At 46.9% G+C, this 17394-nt stretch overlaps 1 protein-coding gene across 1 annotated transcript in view; it reads left to right on the top strand.

The window, feature by feature from the left end:
* Positions 1–17153, top strand: part of LBH (LBH regulator of WNT signaling pathway) — a 31814-nt gene extending 14661 nt beyond the window's left edge. Inside the window, exon 3 of the mRNA XM_069608658.1 lies at positions 15227–17153. Within this exon, the coding sequence (XP_069464759.1) occupies positions 15227–15415 (189 nt within the window). The 3' untranslated portion in view covers positions 15416–17153. The remainder of the gene's footprint in view (positions 1–15226) is intronic.
* Positions 17154–17394: the final 241 nt, after the last annotated feature.

Raw genomic sequence — 17394 nt, forward strand, 5'->3', positions numbered from 1 at the left:
TGCAATCAAATGACTGTTCTTTTGCAGGTACTACCCCAATGTTTTTCCACTAGGCCCTCTGTTTGCACACCTGATTGGCGTAGCAAATGCACCTCTATGATTCTCGGCCATATAGACTCCACAAGCCTGGCAGGAGGGAAGGGGAAGATTGCTAGAAGTGCATGGTGCTTTGGCTACCGCTCAGCCTTTTAATTTAACCAATAGTTGTTACAACTCGCTGACTTATGACGTGCCCCTGATTGGAATAGAACAGTGCAAGACATCCTCTTGCATCTAATTGGACTTTTTTGTAATGAGTTCATGCATTGGATTGTTCTGGCAACATTTATTAGTACCAGTTATTGTGATGAATGTTCTTTCACTCGGGTTCTTCTAAAATGGGCCTCGTTGTCTTGTCTCATAACGCTTTTGTGGTTCTCCCCCCCCCCCCCCCCCACACCCCCCCAACCACCTTCCCATCAAGCATAGTTGGTTTCTGGCTCCATCTCTAGTACATCTGTGAGTGGACTGACTTGGTGTGCCCTATGCTGTTCAGGGCTGCTATTGGCATCTGGATCAGCCCTGTGAGCTTGCAGGCCTCTTCTGAATGGTCTACCCACCCTCACGCCTCCCTTTCCAAAAGCCTTATGAACAGTTTAGTAACTAATCGGCAGTTTGGAAAACTGTTCTGATCAGATCCTTTTACCGTGAATGGCGAAGAGCAGCATTCCTTCCATGAGTATGGTTTTTATTTTGTGACTTGATTTGCCCAATCGCAACTCGATCTCCTAGTAGCATGACCTTGTGAATAGTTGAGAACGTTGACAAAGTAATGATTAGTTGCCTTGTAGTGATGCGAGGGTGGACCATGCATGTGATTTAACAGCCCTTCTCTGGGACGCTAATAGATCCTCTGGAACGTCTACTAATCTCTAACTGGTAGATGGACAAGCATTCAAGTTTTTAGTTCTCTGGTAAAGCCAGCCGCAGGGACATGGGTCCTATAAAAATTAGGCTGGCGTACAAAATGTGGAACTTCCATGAAGTGCTTGAATGTAAAAAACCGGGGGCGGGTGGTGTGAAGGAGACCAAGGGTCAGAACATCAGAAGCGAGGCATGTTTTTGGATGCATGCCGTAGACTGTGGATCTGGTTGTGGTGGTCAAGGGATTCCCCCATGATCTGAATCTCCCATTTGGAGGCATGTTGGTAGGATTGACTGCATGACTGACTGCTTGCTAGAGGTCTCGCATGTAAGCAAGGGCACACTGGCAACCGGCCGGGCCTCTATTTGTGACTTGGAGGTGTGAATTGGCTGGCTCCATTACTGCCTTAATGAAAACACTGTTGATCCTCTAGCACAGCTGCCTGATTAATCCCCTTGATCCAGTGTTTTGCTCACCAGGATATGTTCTCTGCAGCTATATAAATGTTGAGGCTTGTCACTCTGCAGCTATTTTGGTCTTGTTTACTGTAGCTTGTGCTGTTGCTATTGACGATACTGACTTTGGGGAATACTTTAATCTTTAAACCTGGTGCGTTCATTAAGAATTAATTTCACGGAGAGGAGTGCAATGACGCTTTGGTGGGGAATTTGGAGACGCGCATGGCATGTTTACGAATTCCATCAAAGAACGGTGGGGACTATTGTGTAGATGGTTTGCTTGCTTGGGCTGTCTGTCCTGACGTTATAGCCGTTGATGGCATGGCGAGGCTGTATTTTGAATCCCAGGGAACGTCCCAGAATGAGTAGGTAGGTTAGTGAGGTTACTGCATTTATGTGATAACGATGTGGCATTGGTTGCTTGACCTCAATATTTGGTCACAATGAACCGGTAATGCTTCAGATGTGCTTATCCAGTTTTCTCGCTGTAAATACTCCAGTAACCTAGTACGGCTGGTATCTGCATAACGTGGAAAAGAGAATCTTGAATGGAGAAACTATTGCAGCTTTTTTTCTAGAATTTCTCCAATTTTGGGGAACCTTACATTAGGGGTGGGGTAAGAAATAGTTGTCGGTCTCCCTGCATTCAGCGTTTACTGTACACCCACCTCCCCTTCAGCCTTCTACAGTCTTTGTTTTGGAGACCCCTGTTTTCGGAGACACTTCACTTGCTGTAGGTTTGTCGAACTAATAAGTTTGTTGTACTTTTGTGATATCAAGTGCATGACCCCGCCTATCCTTCATCCTTTGATCTTTCTTTCTGGTTCTTGAATCTCTGCCTGTACACTTCAAACCTCCATGGCTAATCTTTTATGCAAGCTGACAAACACCTCAAGAGCTGGCAATGGAGTTTATATTTTGCAAACGCTTTTGCATTGTGTTAAACAGTATTCCGCATTTGATGCAGTCCAGATATTTAATGTTGGCAGCTTTGAAGTCCAGAACGTTGGTAAGACTGTCTGCAAGAGGGACGAAAGTCAATGGTATAACTTCTATCTAAATGAAGATGAAAATGGGAGACTGGTGTAGAAACCTCAGCCCATCCTCCCGGCAGTAGCAGAGGAAGCCATTGGTACCAAGGGGGCGTGGTCAAAGCACCAGAAGGGAGACTGGGGGGAGTTCAGGGAGTTGCCGCCCCAACCCTTTCTCCACCAAAGCCTCCAGGGTAGAAATGCCACTGCTACTAAATATGACATGGTGCTATGCTTCCTACAGAAATCCATGTGTTACATATGGCAAGTTATGTATTTGCCCCGTTTTACACACGAATTCTCCATTCTAAGACTGAGATGCTGAAAAGGGATGGTGCTACTAGGTACTACATAGTAGTGCTCCTTAACTTAATGGGCAAGTAGGGACAGAATCAGTGTATTTTCGGATGGTGCAGACATGGCGCTGCTGTGGGATTTGGCATGTGGGATGGTGGGCGCTTGCACAGAGCGGTGAGCAAGGCCAAAGTAGAAAGTGGTTGAACTCGTAGGAGCTGGCAGACATGCTTCAACTGTTCACCACATTTGCTCTCTGCCCTATCAATCTGTGGCAAAGGGCAGGGCCATGTCTGGCATCTGGGTACCTGTCTTTGTGGTCCTCCCGGTCATTATCGGCCTGGTGGGCTCCGACTCATGGTTGGCACCTTGCCTTTGTTGCAGACCCCAAGCTTTGACCTGGGCCAGTCCTCCTGGGTTTGCCCGGCTCAAATTTGTTTACACCTGAAACAGCACATTAAGATCCATGGCTGTCTCTGAAATGAGCCACTATTCCGATTTGTACCACGTATCGGTTTCTGTTCAACTGGTCTACTGAATTTCCACATGGCCTAGAGCGCTTAGTAGATAACAAGGGGGGTCCTGGGAGACTCTCTGCCAGACATAAGTCCTGGTTACAAGAGCCTTACCCAGAGTCTTTAGCTTACTATCTTTCACAGAGAAGAAATATCCCAAACATATCAGTCTTTGTCCTGCCCTGGACTAGAGCGCTTAGTGGCATGAAGGACTCGTATGCTATATCCAATCTGAAACCTTTGGGCCCTGCAGTACAGCGAGAAGGTTGGCCAGTTCATGGCGGCAGGAAGGGCTTACTTACTTTGTGGTGACATGTAATCCCTCCACGCTGTGTCGTACCTGTTCTAGATTAAAGTGGGAGCAACACATGGAAACGCTCCTGATGTTTAATTGTGAGGTGCACAGTGCACCTGGAGAGCGTGCAGTCTTTCAAGCGAAGGATTTTTTCTCCGAATGGCAAGTATTTGTGTGCTCGAGTGCAACAGGACCTTCACTGCCTAAGCTAAGTGACCTCATTATGGACAATTACGACGGGTGCTTTTCATCGGTCTGGTGTCGGGTTCCCCCATTTGCATTGCTAAACTGATGTGGCAGGGCGCTGCCCTGCTGGTGGCCGTGGTGGAGAGCGTGCGCACTCAGCCTCGCCGGGTTTCTGAACATTTTCCGCTCCTGGTGCCAAGGCGCTCTTGGATCACCTGGTTTGTAGGTAGACCAGGGCAGATCATTCCGATGCTGGTGGGTTTCGAGCGGGTGTCTCCTTACGGTTCACCCCGGTGAAACGTGAGCAGCCTTTTTCCGTTCCGCCGTCTCTTCTGGACACTACTGGGTTATCAATCAATGTCAGTGTTCATGTGAGTTTAGACGCCTAAACGCCTATTTTGCACTGCATTTTGTCCGAGGAAACGGCTTCGTTATGTTTAGCCGTAGCACCAATCTAAGAGTGGCAGCACTCTAGACAAAACTTTTTTTTAAAAAATATAGTGTAGCCTGTGTTCTTTTGACAATCATTGGTCTCTAGAAATTGGTGTGTGGCGGGTGGGGGACGGGGAGAGGGTAGCGGGGGTGTACGTGGGGTATATTTCGCCAAGCCTTTCGTACTTGGGTGACATTCTACAAGTTCAGAATGGGTTTAATACGAGGTCTACATCCAAATAAATATGCACTCTTGGCAGAAAGTCCCCCAAAAGAAGTAAAAAGGCATTACTTGTGTGTTTCCCTGAACATATTTGTGGTTGTAGACTGTAATCTAACCACTCTTAATCCGGTAGCTTTCCATAGCACCTGCCTAGCACCCCAGCTACATGTTACAACTTCTGGCTGCCAGTTTAGCAGTCGTATTTACAATGCACATTCGGCTCTTTGTAGCTGCCAGTGGTATACAAATATCCCATTATTCCAAACGTTGTTCCATTATTGGAAGCTTAACAATGATCCTATTTCTGTCTTGCACAATATAGGACGTACTTGCTAGCCTATTTAATGACTATCAAGAGGAGCCCTTGGTCAAATTAGGTTAAGGCTTGCTAAGAAAAATCTGACTGCACTTCTGCTCTTCAATCTTTATACTGCCTCCTGATGGAGTGATGCTCGGATTACTTACTGGCAATCGTCATTACTGCTACTCTTCCTCATCCCAGTACTTGAGTGTTTTTTACACAAGCTGGACACTTCTGGCGCCTCCGACTCCAGGAGGTATAATCTTTCACTTGCCCAATCCAAGACAGTAACACCAACGCCAAGAACTGGGCAACTTCCGCCAACAAATGGGAGGGAAGAGTAGTCTGTACTGGGATGAGAGGACTAGGAGTAATGGTACGTAACCCGGGTGTACCTTCCTTGTTCCAGTAGTTGCCTTTGAGTCTTGCCAAAGAAAAACTGAAGGATGCCCATGTACACTTCAAAAGACGCCAAGAGGGCAATGCCGACCCAACACCAATTTATTAAATGGAAGAAACCTGCTGCCACTCTCTCAACCAGACACAGCCACAGAACCCCTACGCCAAAGGAAGTAGAACGGGTCCTTTCCATGTTGAGCTGGTAATGGAAGGCATTGGGAGTAGCCCAGGTGGCCGTCCAGCAAGGGCTCCCCCCCCCCTGCCTGTAGGCCCAGGAGGCAGCCACCCACCTAGTGAACCAGACTTTGCCCCGCCAGATACCTGCCGATCATAGGCAAGGAGATTTAATCCACTGTGATAGGAGTGAAAGCCCAGCACCTACAGCCCCAAAGTGAGCCGAAAGGACTTTATCCAGGAAAGAGTGCAGGACCACCCGCTGACATCCAAGCAGTGCCAAGCCTCGGCGTGGACGGAACAGCGAAGAAGGCAGGAAGGACCAGGGGACAACAAATGTACAGGAAGCCATGTGACCCTGAAGACACGTGCCTAGCTAAAGCCAAAGACCTGCAATTGAACACTCAGCAGGGATGCCCGGTCCACCAGTAGCGAACCAACCCCACTCTGGTACAGAACTGTGCCCCCGCTGAACTGAAGTCTGTGGGTGACTAGATTTGCAGAGAAACCCCCACTGGGCCAGAGCACGACAGACCAGAGTCAAATGGATCATCACTTGAAGCCAGGGGTGGGCCTGGACCAATCAAAGTAGGGGACACCTGAATCCCAACCAGGTGCAGAGATGCCGCCACCAAAGACGATTTGAGACTGAAGGGCAGAACACGGAACTGATCAGGCGCCACAGCAAGCTGCTGATGGACTCCGATTGGGACATAATAGACATCCAGTTGGTTGAGGGGAAACCAGCCAATTTCCCCCCTCGACACAGCCAGAATAACCGACTGGAGTACATCTTGAAGTGCCGAGATCGAACCAAGGCATTCAGACTCAGTAGGTTGAGCTGAAAGACTCCCAGGTTTGGGGACCAGAAACACACTGGACTAGAAGCCAATCTGCAGCATAGGACCCATAGGTGCAGGCCTGCAAACCTTCCAGTCCACAGGGTCCCTGACAGCAGCCTCCTCCAGACATGGATGAAAGGCCCACCAGGCTGGCCAGAATGTTATCCACCACCGGCAGAAGGTTCTCCTTATCCGGAGGGGCTTCAGCTTACCCATGAATCGGGGCATGGAGATTTGTTCCAATCTGGCCCACTCACGACAGAACTTGTCTCGAACGTCCAAGATCAAAGGAAGACCCAACTTGGGAGAACGTTTATACTGGCGAAGGAGGGCTCTGCTACCTGATCCACAACAGCAGGCCCCTGAAACTCCAGACACGTAAATCTGGTCCATCACCAGCTGAACTTCATCCCATATTTCCTAGCGGCAGCGTCCTCCGAACAAAGGAGGAAGAATTATAAGAGATGGGACCAGGGGCAAAAAACGAGCGGCATGGGAAGCCAGGCACTCGGCAAACAAAGCCTAGTCCCTGCGAGAAAACCCCAGGAGTAGGGGCAGGCACCCTCCGTCTTTTAGGAGGCTGCAAGGAAGAGGCAGGCATGGTAAGGTTTTCTTTTTAGCATGCCCCCACAGCTGTACACTCCAGGGACTAGCGCAGAGAAAGCAGCAAAGGACTAGCGTGGAAGCCGCAGCACAAAAAAAACAAACCACAGGCAGCATCCCTATTGCCAAAGCAACAGAGGTGAAGAAGCACCCACAAACTCCAAGCCCAGGGGAGGAGCCAGCCAAGCATCGATGCCCAAACTGAGGGATGAACATCCAGTGGGGGAGAGGCGGGATCCCACGGCCCATCACACAAAGGGCCAGAAACCTGACGCCTTGCCCCAGGCTGGTAGTATAAGTCACTTGTGCACTTCACCTTTTGAATTAAGAGATTGTCTATCTCTTCAGAATCACGTCTGGTGTTCCCCAATTTTGACAGCCAATGGAAATAGATGCGGGTAGTGATTTGTGCTCTGAGCCCAAGCTTTCTTGTGGCTTGATTAGCAATTTTGGTCTATGCTACAGTTCTGCAACATAAAATGGTTTCTGCATAGCGATCTGTAAAGCTCTGGGTTCCATATGATGGCTGATGTTCCAGTTGTTCCTTTAATGAAGTTCCAGTACATCTTTTATGTTTCATATCAAGTTCATCAGAGCTCCAGGCAAACCTGCACCGGCATCCTCCAAGGTAGGCTACATCTCACCAACTCACTCAGAACTCTCAACCGTACAGCATTCTCACCAGCAAGATTCCATGTCACTCACTCAGCTTTCTATTCATTCTGCAAAGACAACATGGAACCCTAAATCACTACATATCTCCCTTCCTTACACAACACCTACCAAAACCAGTTACACTCACAGCACACAGTACACACACTCCAACACATGCACTTGCATCTCAACCACATGAACTATCACCACACCCATACAACCTGAATGCATCACCAGTTCAAATGGTACCATAACACAATACAAATGATGCCCCTCCCCTACGCAGTAAAGGACACCTACCAATGAAAATTGGACCACTAGCAATCCATCTTCAACAGCTCGGGTATCTCTCTATCCTCTCTCCTACTCTACCACACAAACTATAACCAATACTAACCTCACAGCCACACCACACACACACACACATCCGAGCTGTGCACCACACCACCAAAGAACAAGGCTGGGCATTCCCAACACCCGAGTGAAACACAATAACACATTGCACCCTAAGGTACATATGCTGCCACTCCCACTTCGTTGCATATGTTCTTAAGATCCACCTAAAGACCAAACACAACTATGAGGGAGCATCGTCACGCACAACGTATAAATAAATGCATCACTTTCACCAGAACAGTACTCTTGTTACACTCAGCCACCCATAACTTCACAGCCAAATAAATACACACCACTATGATGTGCACCTCAAAGAACCAGGTTGGACGTTCAAATGTCTGAGTGACACGACATCCAAACAGTTCAATATTACCACCCCTTATCTGTCACCTGTGTTCCTTAAAACAAACCAACACCACTGCTGCGAAGAACCTCTTAGAACACACCATGCACTAGGCCACCAAGCACACTACAAAAATCACAAATGCTAAAACTCTAGCACACGACTCCCACATGCAGTTCACCACACTGCAACAAGCTAACACTGCTTAAAATTAACATGTCTGCAAAACTCTAACAAATCTAAAAGCTCTAAGCTTCTTAGCTCTCATCAAACTTATAGTCCCACCTGCAAAGGAAAAAATGAGTAAGCATCTTCCATTATCACACTTTCCGTGCCATGTACTCGGTCCATTGCCTATTGCATTGAAAAGTCCATCTGTAGAAAGAACATGCGTTAAACACAACTGCTTCAAAAAACTAACGTTACTCGCATCAAAATATGTCTCAACAAAGGCCACAACGCCACTCTCCCATCCAGTGTGCATTCTCTCATAAATGCTCATCTTGCAATTAGTATCAAAATATCACCGATCACAGGCCTCACATGACCATTCATGTTAACTTAAACTCTGCTGCATGCTATCTAATGCACCCATATAACCAAAAGTAATTCTGTAGCCATGTTCCTTCTCCTGCCATCTCCATCCATAGGAAAAGGTACCTTAAGGGACACGGCTCTGATTTGCAATGGGCTCTAAACTCCACCAGTCACTTTTGACTCTCATAGAAACAGTTCTCATTGTGGGCACCTAGCCCCTCTGCCAGAGCAGTGGTACCCTAGTCACTCATAGGTGCAGCTCAGGCGCAAAGCCTCTCCCAATGCTGCTGTCTTGGACTCCAAGCACCTCAGCTGCACAACATGACCACTGGATCAACGGCAACATGGCTTCCAGTTTTCCAGACGTAGCTCACTCCAAGCCTCTTCACTTGCTACTGCCATGGGCTTCCAGCTCTCCATGTCGCAGCTTTGGTTCCCAAACCCCTTCAAGACAGTCAATGGGTCCTCAGCCCTGCCACTGTTGCTCTGTCAGTCTCTTGGCCCTATGAGTTTAACCTGTCCAACTTCCGGTTAGACAGGCCAACCCATATGGCTCTTGCTTGGTGCAGATCACCACATCCTGCGCCAGTGGCCCCAGCACTGGGCCCTACTGCGCCTAAAGCCAATAAACGCTCGACCTACCTGGGAGGGTCTTCTTGGGTTTGGGGGGGGCGTGCATGTGCCATCCTCAGTGCTGTCCCCCCCAGCACAGCCAGCATCCTTGTTGCCAATGTAAAGCTCTGGGTTCCCAGTGATTGACATTGCTTGATGTTTAGTTCCTTTAATGAAGTTCCAGTACATCTTTTATGTTTCATATGTCGAGTTCGTCAGAGCTCCAGGCAAACCTGCACCGGCATCCTCCCAGGTTGGCTACATCTCTCCAACTCACTCAGAACTCTCAACCATAACATTTACACCAGCAAGATTCCATGTCATTCACTCAGCATTCTACTCATTCTGCAAAGACAACATGGAAACCTAAATTGCTACATGATCCATCCACTTCCATAATTTGTTTGAAGGCATGAGGGCAGTTGTAAGGTGCAAGTGTGACCGTTTAATTCTTTCACAGGAAAGATGCTCTGTCTACATGTTGCTCATGGACGTCCTTCCATTTAAATGCCGGGGGTAGCGGAAGTCCCATTACACGATCCCTGGCCTCTGATGCCATTTGACCCCAATCCAAAGTGACATCACGGGAAGTGATGGAACCCAACCATTCACCCCTTGACAAGTGGCATAGTTCCGAAGTACACTACAATAAATATGGTTACAATATCAATGTGATGTTTCATACAAGAATAAATCCCCATCTGTATCGTTAATATCAGTGTGTATAGGCCCATACTGCCAAATTACTGTGAATGCAATTAGACGTCCAAGGCCAAATGGTGTGCTATTTTATAGCACTTGCGCTTATAGAACAAATATACATACAATATCACCCAACCTGTGTTGGTACTCATTTATTGAAAGATGAAAGGCTGAGTTGCCCTTGCTGGGATTCAAACCTGCAGATCACACACACATCGCAGCAGCAAGTGCTCAACCCACTGAGCTAGCTAAAGTTAATGTCTGAATGTGCTCCAACTCCGAGCAAATTACACTCTGTAGTGGATACCATTTTAAAATGTCACACCATCTGTAGATCTGGTGCAAAGTTGGCCACATGTCAAACATGCATGGATCTACTTTTCAGGCTTCAGAGGTTTAAAAAATGCATACCAGTGGGAGGGTTCATAACTGTGTAGTAAAGAATTTGCAGTAGCACGGAGAGCAAAGCACTCACACGGCATCCCGTACTCGGGACACTTGTTACCTCATGCAAACAAACATCCTGAACAGCATGACTGGGAGATGGGAAAGATAACAAGGCATTAATTGTGGCACAATGAAATCAAAGCCCACTTGAGCTATGGTCCCACATTTCTACACTTCACACGGATTTTGTCAAGTGACTGAGGATACGGCAATGGACCGTCTTGTGGTGATCATAACGGACATGCCTGTAGTTGCCTGCACTGTGAATTTGAGGTGTTTAGTCAGACTAAATCAGTGACTCAACCCCTTGTGAGCCTCAAATAAACCTTTGAGTCTTGCCATTATTGTATAGAATTTATTGTTCCTATTTAGGGTGGGTCACTGCTAAGTATTACACTTGTGGAACCTTTAGGCCTGAACAAGAAAGTCAGGCACTCAAGAAATAAAGCCACATTGTGCGGGCCACAGCCCAAGAGCTTCCATTTGGGTAGCAAGGGTGACCTCGGGTTTCAGTTGCGACCCCCAAATGACATCCCTGGTGTTGCAGAATTCAACTACCTAAAAGCATGCAGAGAAGCTTACTTCCAGACCTCTTAGTCACACATGTTTAGTCCGTGTTCACCAGAAGAGACCACTCAGTCCGTTTGCCTGAACCCACAGCTTTTATTTTCCTGACTAGCTACACTCCTCTTCTGATTCAGCAGTGAATTTGGATAACGAGGCTTGAGCCTCATGACTCCATCTTCTCTGTAGTCGTGGGGTTAGGATTCTTGGTCTGTGTGGACTTGTCACAGAGGGGCTGGTTTCACAGGGCCTTCACTGTGATGGCAATGTGGTTTTATTGGGGGAACCATAACTTCTAAGGAGGTGTGGGGGATTGGGAAGGTGGGGGTGGTGCCAAGGGGCGTGGCCCCCAGCCAGGTTGTGCAACACTATAGTGCCCAATCTTGGAGATTTGTCTAAAAGCAAAGCGCATGATTGGAACAAAATGTCCACAATGTTACATGTCTTGGTGATTCATTAAGAAAACCTTAAGGCAATAATGGACTTCTGTTGGTCACTTTCACCCTAATAAAGGATGTCTGTAAAATGCAGAACATGTATACCAGTTTGAACAGCTGCAAAACTGAGGCTTCGGCAGTCTGTATGCAGGCTCCAGTACTGCAAGTTGTGAACATTCATTCAAAAATGGGTTGTGCAGCAGGAGCAGCCCGCGCTGCAATAGACTGCTCTCAGAAGCCTCGGCACGAACTCCGTCTTAAAGCGGTCTGCTAGATGAGGCACAGGATCTGCAAGAGTTGTCTGGGACCCTCTGGAGCAGTGCTCCGGCAAATGGTTCGCTATAGCAGCACTCCGTCTTGTTCGGCCCATTTCCTGCACTGATCCAGTACAATGTAGTAATTCCATTTGTTTTGTACAGTGAGCAAAACCTCTTTGTGATTTGTCCAGCATGTTTCTTTCGCTGACCTTGATGCAATCAATCTCAATTGAGTGCAACCTTTCATTGTCTAGACGACCGTACAGCAGTTATGCCCGTCTTTGGTGCTGTGGGCATGATGTTTGGTAGTTATTACACTACTGCCTCTTTACCCAGCATAGGTTTGACGCCCAGTGCAGGACTGTTGTAGCTGGTTCAGCGTGCACATTCCTCGTACAGAGCACCATAGAGCCGTTCTGCTGTGAACGGGGGTTGGAAGGAGCATGAATAGTCGTTTGGAGGCCATGCCCATCGCTGCAGGAAGTCCTAGTATGGGCCAGCGCTTTGCACCCCTGTGCAGCATGATGTGGCAGGATTGTAGGGGGCAGTATCTTTGGGGAAGCTCTGTTGCTCCATTATCCAGGGTGTAGCCCCCGGACTTGGGTACTTGCCTACATTTCAGTGTCAATGAGTGAATGACCTTGGTGCGCTTAGGATCCTTCGGTTTACATCCTGTGCAAAGTAACACCGACAAGAGTGAAGTTGGATGGAGCTTGACCAACGGTGTGCTCCACTGCAGATGGAATATACCCAATCCTACTGGCTACACTCCACGTCGATGGACGCAGAAATAGTTGAATCTGAGGAATGCTGAACTTCCAAAGATCACAAGGAGCTGAGGGAGTACATTCCACTGGACTAGGACATTGCACACCCAGTATGAAATGGGTGCTCTGGAGGTGGTGGAAAGAAGTCACCTGGTCATTTTGCAGACCTTCATATATTTGTTTTAAAGACTATACTGTCCTGAAACCTCAGCATAAAATCACTGAGAAACAGCTCAGATTAACAGTTGAGACAGGGGATAAGCCAGTCACAAAGATGGTAACCCGATAGCTCTGTATTGGCTGAAGGCCATGTGTGCACAATAATGGCTAATGGACTGAGTGGAGTGCAACGAAGCCTTTACCTGTATACTAGAAGCAGGCGGTGTTCATAGCTGGCACAGAAGCTACTCACCACATTTGCCTAGTCCTTGGACACTGACAAGAGATGAGTCTCTTGGCCAAAGTTTGAATAGTAAAATTCCCACCAACGAAGCATGCGTCTCTGTAAATTAGGGGACCATTTGGAGATCTGTTGTACACATAAGGAATGCTGCACAATAATGGTTACTGAACGAACCCTTCAGTAGTGTTAATCCTTCACCTTTTGGGTCTACTCGGCACCTGTGCACGCTGCCTGGTTCACTGTATTGCATATTTTAAATTGGTTCATCACCCAAAAATTGGTTCATCACCCAAACAGAAGAGGCTAGAATGTGATGGGTCCGTGTTGGTCTTCCCACACGACCTGCCCCATATACAGGGCAGTTTCATACAAGTCGTCTCCTTTGCCTGTCTAAACCAAGCCCTTTCACGCCTTGTCCAACATCTTATTTTGGTTGGACACATGAGCCAATTCGGTGCCCTCTATTGGGCATAGCCTCTGAACCAACTTCAAATGCTCTGAAGCAAGACCAGTGACTTGATCTTCTCACTAAATCTTCTACCCCTGTATTTTCTCATCTGAACTACAGTCCGGCCATTTGATCGGCGCCATTTTATCTACTTTGTGACCACAAGAATAGTGTAAAATAACCAATTGTACAGAGGACTGCCTAACAGCCTTGCCTGTTTATAAGGTGGATAAAGCAAAGGCTGCGTTTAGTAGGCTCTCATGGGCCCAGTATGCAGAGGTTTATGGGTCTCAAAGATTGAAAGCATCTTTACAGGATTGAGCAAACCTGCCGTGCAGAATTGTGACCAGGCATTCCAAAGCATAATCGACATGGTGTTCTTTCTGGTTTTGAGTACAAGGCTAATTTCTCAAGGGAGGCTCGTTAAGCAAAACAAAGGGATGCGGGTGGCCCTTCAGCATGGACTGTTGAGGGGCCGAGGCGCACTGCTAGAGTGGAGTTGGCTGCTTGGGGTGGGGGCATCAGGAGGGATCATACGCGCATATTCCTATGCTGCCTGTACACCTGATATACATTTGGCCTGCTCACATTTAATACTAATATGCCTGAAGAATCAGTCTTCTAGTACCTAGTGGCTAATTATGTGGCATTGTTTGGTTCCGTGGTGCCATGAGTGCAACATGGTAAAGGATTTTGTTTCAAGTCTATGCTGATGAGGAACACCTGTGCTACTAATTACGTTGGTATCTAGTGATTGGTGCACAGTGGAATGACCTCTGTTTATATTGCACCCTACATATTTGCATATTCGTGGAGACTCCTGATTATACTGGAGCACAAACTGGGATACTAAATATCATGTACGCTTTTTCAAGCTTCACAATGTGCACTCTAGGCCTTGTCCAGTGATAATTTACACTCAGCAATTTATGTGTGTAGCTGCAGGGGCGAGTGACTATGCATGGCATGTTAAATCTGCCATTTATCTTGGGCCATTTACACCGAGCATTAGTCCTACAAGTAGCTTGGAAATAGTGTGCTGGTATTGACCATAGGCTACCATTGGTTCAAGGGTCCATCTGATGGACAAACCTAGCTTTGAGTTGCCAAGATGTCCCTCTGACCCCCTAGGTCTAATGCACATGGATGTGCTAATGTCACCCCTCGCCCCTTTCTGCCTCCTGTCTCCCAGAACCGACCTGGCATATCATCCTGACCATGCAGGAGAGACAGAAGTTTCAGTCATTGCCCTGTCCATGCTGAGAATTGGCAATTGACCACATAGATGGTGCCACCCTGGAACTGACTCATGGTCTGTGGTGACCAGCTCGTTGCACATAGTCTGGAGAAGGCAGGGTGTGGAGCCTTCGATTTCCCCTTGGATGTGAGACCAGGGGAGGGCATAGAAAATGCAATCCCTTGCCTTTCTATAGTAGGCTAGCTACATATATTGGAGGCATGACCCACTTGAAAATGCTAGCCATGTTCTGCTTCACACTACTGTTCTTTGCTCTTGACCCTCTATGCATCTTACTGATCTAGTTGGTCTATTTCCTTTTTGGTTAACCTGACCTGTTGCTACATGACTTGATTCTCTGCTTTGTACCTCACACTGGTATGTGGCCAAAGCTTAAATTTCATAGCAAGTGTATTGTTCCATTTCACTTACTGGTACTTCACCTGCTCATATTAGTCAAGTCCATGACCTATGTGCAGAGCTGCTTGCCCTGCTGCAACTGGAGCTTTCCTAGTCATTAAAGGGTTGTTCTCGGTATGCCACAATTCCAGGCTTTGCTGTAATCTATTCTAGACCATTAATTTATTTTGCACATTCTTGGGCCTTCCCCAAACTATGCATCTCGGTCGCTTTTGCAAGCCTTTGCACAAGACTGTTTTTATTCCTATAATGCTTGATTTGAATGTAGTTCGTTGTGCCCTGTGTATGACCAATCCAGTGAAACCGATTTGTGGCAAATCTAAACTCTTCAATTTTCTATTTCAGATCTTCCCAGATCCTACAGATTTCGATCGCTACTGCAAGCTGAAGGACCGCCTGCCCTCCATTGTGGTGGAACCTACTGACGGAGATGTGGAGAGTGGGGAGCTGAGGTGGCCCCCAGAGGAGTTTGCGGTCGAGGAGGAAAAGGTGCAGAACCACGAAGACTTGCAGCAGCAAGGAGAGGAGCAGTGAAGTATGCCACAAACTCACTTGGCTGGGCTTTCTCATCTTGAGGGAGAAGACTTGTATGGCCTGGATCAGTTTAAAATGGCAATTTCAGTTTGCAATGGAGGTTTTTATTTTTTTTCACCCTAGTGCGAACCTAAAACCATCGACATGGTGTGCTCTGCAAAGAAGCATCTGGAAAATGTTTGCAGTTTTAGGTGGTTGCTACTAGTGGCAATGGACACCAGAGAAGTTGATGCACGAGGAACTAAGACTCCAGAGAATGCAGCAAGCTGCCATGCCACACGTGGGATGTGGTACCCAGGGCAACTGGTGTAGGGGTCATGGCAAAGTGCTTCTCAGCCAACTTGGCACAGTTGGAGCTGGCAATGAAGCTTTGATGCAGCCCTGGTGGTATGGTGTGGACTAACCTAAAGATTTGTCTAGGAGGCTTGTCCTTGAACCCGATCATGCGTTTAATCATGGCACAGGTATTGGAGGGAAATGGCTTGATGGCATTCTTGTTCTTGCAATATCCTAAAGGTGTGGTGAAATATTATGCTCCCACTTTCTTTTTGTTTAAAGTCACTCTCGTATTTCTGAAGGGGTGGTCCATACAACCTGTCGGGCAGAGCGAGTTGTCCCTGGTAATAGAATTGTGCAATAATTAAAGTGGAGAAGAGTAGTAAATTTGCCAAAAAATAATCTGCGCAGAATGCATATGTATTGGGCATGCTGGTACTTGGTACACAGCTGTTTGGAGAAGTACCCTGTTCCTGATCTTGGTATAAATCATGTCTATGCTACTGTGAATCAAGTGTCCCAATTTGAAGCTCTCCAGAGTTATCGAACAATTATTTTTTTTGGTTAACACCCTCTTGTTTTGATGTCTTCTCCGGACTGGCCCCTAGCCTCAGCACAGTGGTTTTGAGTGGAAAGTTCGTAGTATTTTTCAGTTGCTTCTCACCTTGAAGTACCTTTGGCCACGGTAAAAAGGGAAATGTGCACATTTCACAAGAGGATGTGGGTCTGTGCGTCCCCCCTTTCCGTTTGTTTCCTCTTCATTTGAGCAATGTATTTGTAATGGGAATACCTCATGAATGTTAAATGCTGTTTTGGTTGGGGGGCGGCCTTTTGCTTGCATATTCAATGGTCGTTTTTTTTTGTCACATATTAGCAATAATTCCACTTATGTGGTGCAGGTTCCAGCTCAAAGAGGGTTTAAAAAAGCAGTTTTTGTGAATATTGTTGCTTGTGACTAGTGTAAGCAGATTATTTCCTGTGACTGTTGCCCCAAATTCCCCATCGTGTTTCGTGATCTGTATAGGTTTTGTGGCATCATGGAACCCTTTGTCCAACCATCGTCTGAGACCTTATCTTGACCTGTGTACCAGATTGGCTTGTTCCATTGTGGCTAGTTTGTCTACAGATGTTCTTGCTGGATGAAGATGGACACGTATCACGCAAATGGAAACCTCTTTCCAGTCCTCTCCCATTTTGTTAGCGTCCGAATCCTGAAGGCTCCACTGGCGGCTCTTTAAGGACTTGTGTATACCTGTCTGCATCCTTTTTGATGTCTTTTGTGTATTTCTTGTTAAATGTATTCGAACAAAAAGCACTCGAGTAAAAATCTGTTGTACTATACATTATATATACTATATTTCTGTAATTCTTATTTGAGGCTCAGGGAGAAGCTAGCATTTTTTTTTCAAAACTTTTTTGTCACTGACAGTTGTAAATAAAACTTTGAAATGCTTTTCGAAAACGGTGTTTGTGTTTGACTGGCTGAAGTTTGCTTGGCTCTGCCTGGCAAGCTTGTTTCTTTCCAGTCCCTTTGGCTTTGCTTCAACATTCATGGAGGAAGGAAAAGATTGCTCCAACTGACGCTGAAATTCTGCAAAGCCTTCTTGGATTCTGCGCATCATTGAGTGATTTGGAAATTCATTGCATGGAGAGGACTCCTCCCCAGCCGTCTTCAATTGGTAGACTTGGCAGGTAGTTGGTCA

Source organism: Ambystoma mexicanum, chromosome 4q, assembly GCF_040938575.1.
Source record: "Ambystoma mexicanum isolate Mex_15411 chromosome 4q, UKY_AmexF1_1, whole genome shotgun sequence".
Taxonomy (NCBI): domain Eukaryota; kingdom Metazoa; phylum Chordata; class Amphibia; order Caudata; family Ambystomatidae; genus Ambystoma; species Ambystoma mexicanum.